The following is a 6,877-nucleotide window of genomic DNA, read 5'->3' as shown; positions in this document are numbered from 1 at the left end:
GTCTCTTCGTGAATAAGAAAAGTTTCTTATTCACAAAGAGGCCCTCGGGAAAAGATATGGCACCTCCCGCCCGTTGGATGGGCGGGAGGTGTCCGGCCCCACGCCTCCTGCCCGTTGGTCGGGCGGGAGGTACCTCTTTTTGGAAATTTTCCAAATCAGCACCCTTTTTCAAATTTAAATTTTTTAACCTTTTTTAAAAAAATCGTTGCTTTCCATCATGAGCATTTGATTTTTGGTGAAGCCCCTGAGATTTAATGGTGCGGCCACATATAGGTCTCTACCAAACTAACGAAACCAAATGATCTTCCTAAGCCCTACTGATCTCCCCTAACATTGCTAAACCAAGCCAGCCAACCCCCATATTGTGGCTTTGGACATGCCTTCATTACCACGGCAATTAGGGATGTAAGAGTACGTATTCGTTTAAAGGGGTTAATATCTGTCCGTATCCAGATCCGAAGGTTCAGTATCTGCACCGTATCCGAATCTGAAACTTAGATCTTTATAATATGGATATCAATTTATATCTTATTCGACACATTTGACACTATATGTACCCAATTCGAATCCGAGAAGAAAAATAATTATATGTTTTCGTATCCTCCATAGGTATCCGATCTGTTTACATCCTTGCATGGCATCTTACATGAATGCCACATGACAATTTTTTAAACAAATAATGGAAAGCCTACTTTTATTTTTCCGTCCTTGTTATTTCTCATCTCTTAGTGCATCGTTTGGTTCATGTATTAAGGTTTGTCACCAATTGGTGTGAAAAGGTTACCAAACTTGGCTAAAGTTAGATGTGTAAAACCTTTGATGCACTTTTTTGGCTATCGACGCGTGTGACTTGGTTCGTTGGGAAGAAATATTGGCACAAACGTGGCTGCAACCAAATGTTATCTGACGATAGCTTGACAAATCGTAATTGCAAAACCAAACAATCACATAGTATTTCCTTCGGTCATTAACATATACTTAGCATAGATGCACGTGCGACACGCACGTGATTTAAAAAACCGAAAATTAGCTTTTAATTCGAAAATATGTTGAATTATATATTAATTCAATTAATATTCAAATTAAATCTCAAAAACATGCACCATGATAGACGTCACCGCTATCTCATAGCTTAGGTCGATACGAACCTATTTGCAATAGGAACGGAGCTAAAAACAATTAAGCGTTTGAGGTTTAAAGATATAGGAATAGAGGTTTAAATATTATTAACTCTATACTTTGGAGGTTAGCATGACCCAATCATGGTAGTTTGAGCAGTAACTGAAACTCTTAATTTCAGATTAACCCGACATGTTCAGAGCGATTTTGATAAGTTCGAGGCAGAATTTGAAGGTGTGCCTGAAATAAAAGTTGTAGACATTTGTCAGGGCTACAACTTTTCTTTTGGGATATTTGTTTGGTAACGAAATCTGGAGAATCGAGGGCTGCAAGTTTCTGTTTCAGAGGGCTGAGGAGAAATAAAAATACTCGGAGGGGTAGGTAGGTGGTGTTCCGTTTTGAAACTAGTCGGGCCCAAGCATGCATCAGCGTAACGGCTACTTGGTGGTTCCGTACGAGGCAGGAAGCAGCAGCATGCATATGCCATGTTGGTCGCTAGTCTCGTATCAAGAAACAAACAGCAGCCCCCAATCTCATCTAGTACTAGCATTCCATTCAAACACAATAAATACTCTCGCTTTGATTCGATTTGGCCCATATTTGTAGCTGCCGCATGCATTCAAATACTGCTAGCGCTAGCAACAACAATGGTGGTGGGTCCGTTTATTTCACCCCTCTAAAATCCGAAACATCTCAACTTTAGAGGCCCGGCACCGACCAGCCCTCTAATCCGGCCTCTAATAAGGGTGTGTTCGTTTCCTAGGGTCTAAAGTTTAGACCCGTCACATCAAAGAGAATTTTGTCATTTAGAAGTATTAAATAAAATCTAATTATAAAACTAATTGCAGAATCCAGGGCTAATTCGCGAGACGAATCTAATGAGACATATTAGACTATGATTAGCGGATGATTACTGTAGCATCACTGTGACAAATTATGGATTAATTAGGCTTATTAAATTTGTCTCGCGACTTAGCACCTATCTGTGCAAAAAATTTTATAATTAGACTTTATTTAATACTTCTAAATGATAAGATTCTTTTTGACGTGACGGATGTAAGTTTAGAGGTTAGCAAACGAAGCGTGATTCTTCGCAATGAGCGAGCACTCTCCTTAGAGGGAGTACTGTAGTAGTAAAAAGTAAAAGTTGAACGGCGGGCGAGTGGAGAGAGCAGTAGTCAAGTACTATTTCGATTTAAAATCCAACCTTCGCTTTTCCCGATTGCTCCAGTTCCTGCTCTTGGGTCTTCGCCACCATCCACGTACGCTACGCACGCCGTACGTCGCGGCCCGTGCCAACGCGGACCCCATCGCTGACAGCTGGGTCCATATCCGGTGGGTCCCTCCACTCAGTGGCCCATGTCACGGGAAGCACGCCTTTTTCGTTTTTTCCGTCAGAGCTCGGACATGGCGTAGTAATTAAAGGAAGGCAGGCAGGCAGTCCCCTCTCTGTAGACTGTCCTACTAGCTCAGTCCTCTTGCTCTCCTCCCTCTTCTCCCCCACACACCACACTCCCCTTCACTCGCTGCTTCAAAACCTCCCAAAGAAGCCACCCCAGCCTTCCGAGAAAAGCCAAGAACCCCTCCCTCCCCTCCACCAGAGAACCACCATGGACAAGATTGTCAGCAGCAGGAGGACGAGCAACGGGAGAACCCGTCCCATGGCGGGCCTGCGCGCCACCGCCATCACCATGCTCATGCTGGCCACCATCCTCCTCTGCTCCGTGCCCACCATAGCACTCACCCCGGACGGTATTGATTTGCATTGCAATCCCTTGCTGCCACAGTGCCTGCGTGTCTTCTTCCTCATCCGCTTCTTGCTTGCTTCATTGCAGGCGAGGCCCTGCTCGAGCTCAAGCTGGCCTTCAACACCACCGCCCAGCGCCTCACCAGCTGGAGGCCCTCCGACCCCAACCCCTGCGCCTGGGAGGGCATCTCCTGCTCCCTCCCCGACCTCAGGGTACAATCCATGTGCGTGCCCGTCGCCTGATCTGCATTTCTTGCTATTGTTTTGTTCCTTCTTCTTCCCCTTCCCTTTTTTTTTTGCCTCTGCTATTACTATTTGAATGAAGTGTCAAATGTGTGATGATGGCTCGGCTACCGATGCCCTCTTCTTCTTGGATTCCTTGTCACCTCCCTCCTTTTTTTGGTGCAGAAATCTCCCATACATGCAGCTCGGGGGCATCATTTCACCCAGCATCGGGAGGCTCGACAAGCTGCAGAGACTGTAAGATTTTCTTCACCATTTTCTTTTAGGACCAAATATTTTTTCCTCCTTCTTTTGGGTTAGGTTAGATGTGAAAATAGAAAAGCACCAATACCAACTGCATGGTCCTTTTCTCTTGGTGCCTGTGCATGTATTCATACTGCCTGTGGATGTCGACGGATGGGCGCACCTTTCCCTTTTCAGAGCTCTGCACCAGAACAGCTTGCATGGTCCAATCCCTGCCGAGATCAAGAACTGCACAGAGCTCAGGGCAATGTAAGCTACTACTAGTATGATTTTAGCGGCTACTCCTAACTAGCAGTTGAGTTTCGTCGATTTGTTCAGCTAACTTGTTAGACTGTTCAAATGATTGAACCCTTCTCTTGTGTCTACGTTCAGTTACCTGAGAGCTAACTACCTGCAAGGAGGTATCCCTTCAGAGATTGGCGGGATTGTGCACCTCACAATCTTGTATGCTCCTCACGCTACCATCTTTCATTGACTGCTTGTGCATTTACAGTCTTCTGTTGAGCTAATAATAATGTGCTGAAATGAAACTGCAGGGACTTGTCGAGCAACCTGTTGAGGGGCACAATTCCAGCATCCATTGGAAGCCTCACACACCTTCGCTTTCTGTAAGTTTCCTGTGTATTCATCACGCCTCCCTTGTTGGAAAACAAAATGCTGGTGTGAAAGTAAATCTGAGAGAGCTACAATATTTACCATCTCCAGGAACCTGTCCACTAATTTCTTCTCAGGAGAGATCCCTAATGTGGGTGTCCTCGGAACCTTCAAAAGCAGCTCGTAAGCTTTGGTCCCATCACCCTTTGTCCCTAGTTTCATGCGTGCATCCTGTAATGATGTTGGATACCTGTATTTAATGTTGTTGTGCATTTGTTCACGTGATGCAGGTTCGTTGGAAATCTGGAGCTTTGTGGCTTGCCCATCCAGAGAGCTTGCCGTGGAACACTCGGCTTTCCTGCTGTGCTGCCGCACTCTGATCCACTCTCTTCAGCTGGCAAGTCTTCCATTTCTATTTGATCGCCAGTGTTGAACTCTTTTTCCCCCAATATTGGTGCATGTGTTGGACTAGCTGATGCTGACATTTATTTTTGTTTCAAATAGGTGTTTCTCCTATCAACAACAACAAAACATCACACTTTCTGAATGGCATTGTCATCGGTTCAATGTCAACCTTGGCTCTTGCCTTGATCGCCGTGCTCGGATTCCTATGGATTTGCTTGCTGTCCAGGAAGAAGAGCATTGGCGGGAACTATGTAAAGATGGACAAGCAAACTGTTCCTGATGGTAATGATAGTGACAGCATTTCCTACTGTTCTCCTTGAAAAGAAATAGAATAGAAAGATGAAAATAAACAAAATTGAAAGATGCCGATTGTGGCGACTAAGCAGCTGTAAACTTTATCCAGACTGACTACAGGAAAACTAACTTTACTTGTTTTGTTGTAATTCAGGTGCAAAGCTTGTGACGTACCAGTGGAACCTTCCATATTCAACAAGCGAGATTATTAGAAGGTTGGAGCTGCTTGATGAAGAGGATGTGGTTGGCTGTGGGGGTTTTGGCACAGTGTACAAAATGGTGATGGATGATGGCACATCATTTGCTGTGAAGAGGATTGACCTTAGCCGCGAAAGCCGTGACAGGACATTCGAGAAGGAGCTAGAGATTTTGGGCAGCATCAGGCATATAAACCTTGTCAACCTGCGAGGCTACTGCCGGCTCCCCACAGCGAAGCTACTCATATATGATTTTGTGGAGCTGGGCAGCTTGGATTGCTACCTTCATGGTAAGGATGCCCACCATCATACATCTCTTGGCAATTTTTTGATGCCTGATTGCTTACGCGCTGTGTCACCTATGGCAGGAGATGAACAAGAGGACCAGCCATTGAACTGGAACGCACGTATGAAGATCGCCCTAGGCTCGGCTCGAGGTCTGGCGTATCTGCACCATGATTGCTCGCCTGGGATTGTGCATCGGGATATCAAAGCCAGTAATATCCTTCTGGATAGAAGCTTGGAGCCTCGTGTATCTGATTTTGGCCTTGCAAGGCTTCTTGTGGACAATGGTGCCCATGTCACCACTGTTGTGGCGGGCACTTTTGGATACCTAGCACCAGGTGCTTGTCTTCCTAATCAGACACTGCAACTTAGATAGTTTTGCAATGTAAAAAAAAAAAGAACTACACTCTGCACTTCAATGACAAAAACTGCTAGCTAGGAGTACAGAAATGCAACTGAAACTGGACCTTGTAGCTGATAACTTAAAGTAACAAGACCACCAGTGAAACAAGTTTGTATTTATGTCTGAATGTTAGTTACTAGACATCCAATGCTTTCTAACATATAAGATAGAAAGTTTAGATCTGGCTACATGTTAAGCTGCACTGATTCGGGTTACTTTGACTTTGTGTGACAGAGTACTTGCAGAATGGGCACGCTACCGAGAAATCAGATGTGTATAGCTTTGGAGTGCTTTTGCTGGAGCTGGTGACTGGAAAGAGGCCAACCGATGCATGCTTCATCAAGAAGGGACTGAACATTGTTGGCTGGGTAAGTACTGGACCTGGACTGCTGCTTACTGGTTGTAGTTGGCAACGACCAAAAAGCCATCTGAGCTCCTAAAATTCTACCTACCCCATTTTTGCAGCTGAACACCCTAACAGGGGAGCACCGGCTGGAGGACATCATTGACGAGAGATGCGGAGACGTGGAGGTGGAAGCCGTGGAAGCCATTCTGGACATCGCGGCAATGTGCACGGACGCCGACCCCGGGCAGCGGCCATCGATGAGCGCTGTCCTGAAGATGCTGGAGGAGGAGATCCTGTCTCCCTGCATGAGCGAGTTGTGCTACGAGCAGCACCTGGAGCTCTGAGCTGAGTAGTAGTATACTGCTACTGCTAGCTAGCTGCTGGGGCAACATGATGGATGAGACTTGAGTGTGCTGGGAAGCACAAGTTTTGTAGATACATGATGATGAACCGTGTAGGTGTGATGGTGGACAAGTGCAGATTCTCGTCTTTTTTTTTTTTTGGTGCTCAGTCAACCCCAAGTGAAAGTGGTTCTTGGCGCAGAACCAAAAACCTAATGAACATGTTCCGTTGTACATAGAGATGATGTGTTTTTTTTTCGTTTGCCTTTGTCTTTCTGGTGGTCTTTTTCTGATCAACGGCTGGGTAAGGTTAGCCTACTCTGATCGCAATGCAAAATTGACATCTTGTTCAAGCAAGAGGGAGGAAACAAGAGATGGAGGAATGTATAGTTCAAGGATGAGCTGTTTCGGATGCAACATGCAATTAATTAGAGAATAATGTATGTGCATAAGTTTAATCTGAGAATAACCACGTAGTAGTACCTGATAAGGGGATCAGTATTTGGTGAGCATCATGAGCATGTCAGACAGAGTGTGTTTGGTATCCTGATAAGGGGACCAGATGAAAATCTATAGTGATAGTGGTGGGAGCTTCGACGGCAGTAAGATTCGAATACATCTCATTGCTCGTCCTCCAATGTTTTTTTTTTTGATAAGGTT

General features: G+C 45.2%; 1 protein-coding gene across 1 annotated transcript; it reads left to right on the top strand.

Moving 5' to 3' along the window:
• The first annotated feature begins 2,625 nt into the window (after positions 1-2,625).
• On the top strand, positions 2,626-6,614 carry LOC112886603 (LRR receptor-like serine/threonine-protein kinase FEI 1). Its single transcript, XM_025952547.1, has 13 exons — positions 2,626-2,871; positions 2,955-3,090; positions 3,275-3,346; positions 3,530-3,601; positions 3,725-3,796; positions 3,889-3,960; positions 4,058-4,129; positions 4,237-4,343; positions 4,451-4,633; positions 4,800-5,132; positions 5,211-5,465; positions 5,765-5,898; positions 5,996-6,614. The coding sequence occupies exons 1-13, from the start codon at positions 2,730-2,732 to the stop codon at positions 6,218-6,220; spliced, it is 1,875 nt and encodes a 624-aa protein (XP_025808332.1). The 5' UTR covers positions 2,626-2,729; the 3' UTR covers positions 6,221-6,614.
• The last annotated feature ends 263 nt before the right edge of the window (positions 6,615-6,877 follow it).

This window comes from Panicum hallii, chromosome 3 (assembly GCF_002211085.1).
Source record: "Panicum hallii strain FIL2 chromosome 3, PHallii_v3.1, whole genome shotgun sequence".
Classification (NCBI taxonomy): Eukaryota; Viridiplantae; Streptophyta; class Magnoliopsida; order Poales; family Poaceae; genus Panicum; species Panicum hallii.
This window is presented reverse-complemented; position numbering and strand designations above follow the sequence as displayed.

Excerpts from the sequence above, each read along its gene's own strand:
- LOC112886603 (XM_025952547.1), top strand. The coding sequence starts at position 2,730 with ATGGACAAGATTGTCAGCAGCAGGAGGACGAGCAACGGGAGAACCCGT. Across the intron at positions 3,347-3,529 it reads CTCGACAAGCTGCAGAGACT|AGCTCTGCACCAGAACAGCT; the intron begins GTAAGATTTTCT and ends TTCCCTTTTCAG. Across the intron at positions 4,344-4,450 it reads TGATCCACTCTCTTCAGCTG|GTGTTTCTCCTATCAACAAC; the intron begins GCAAGTCTTCCA and ends TGTTTCAAATAG.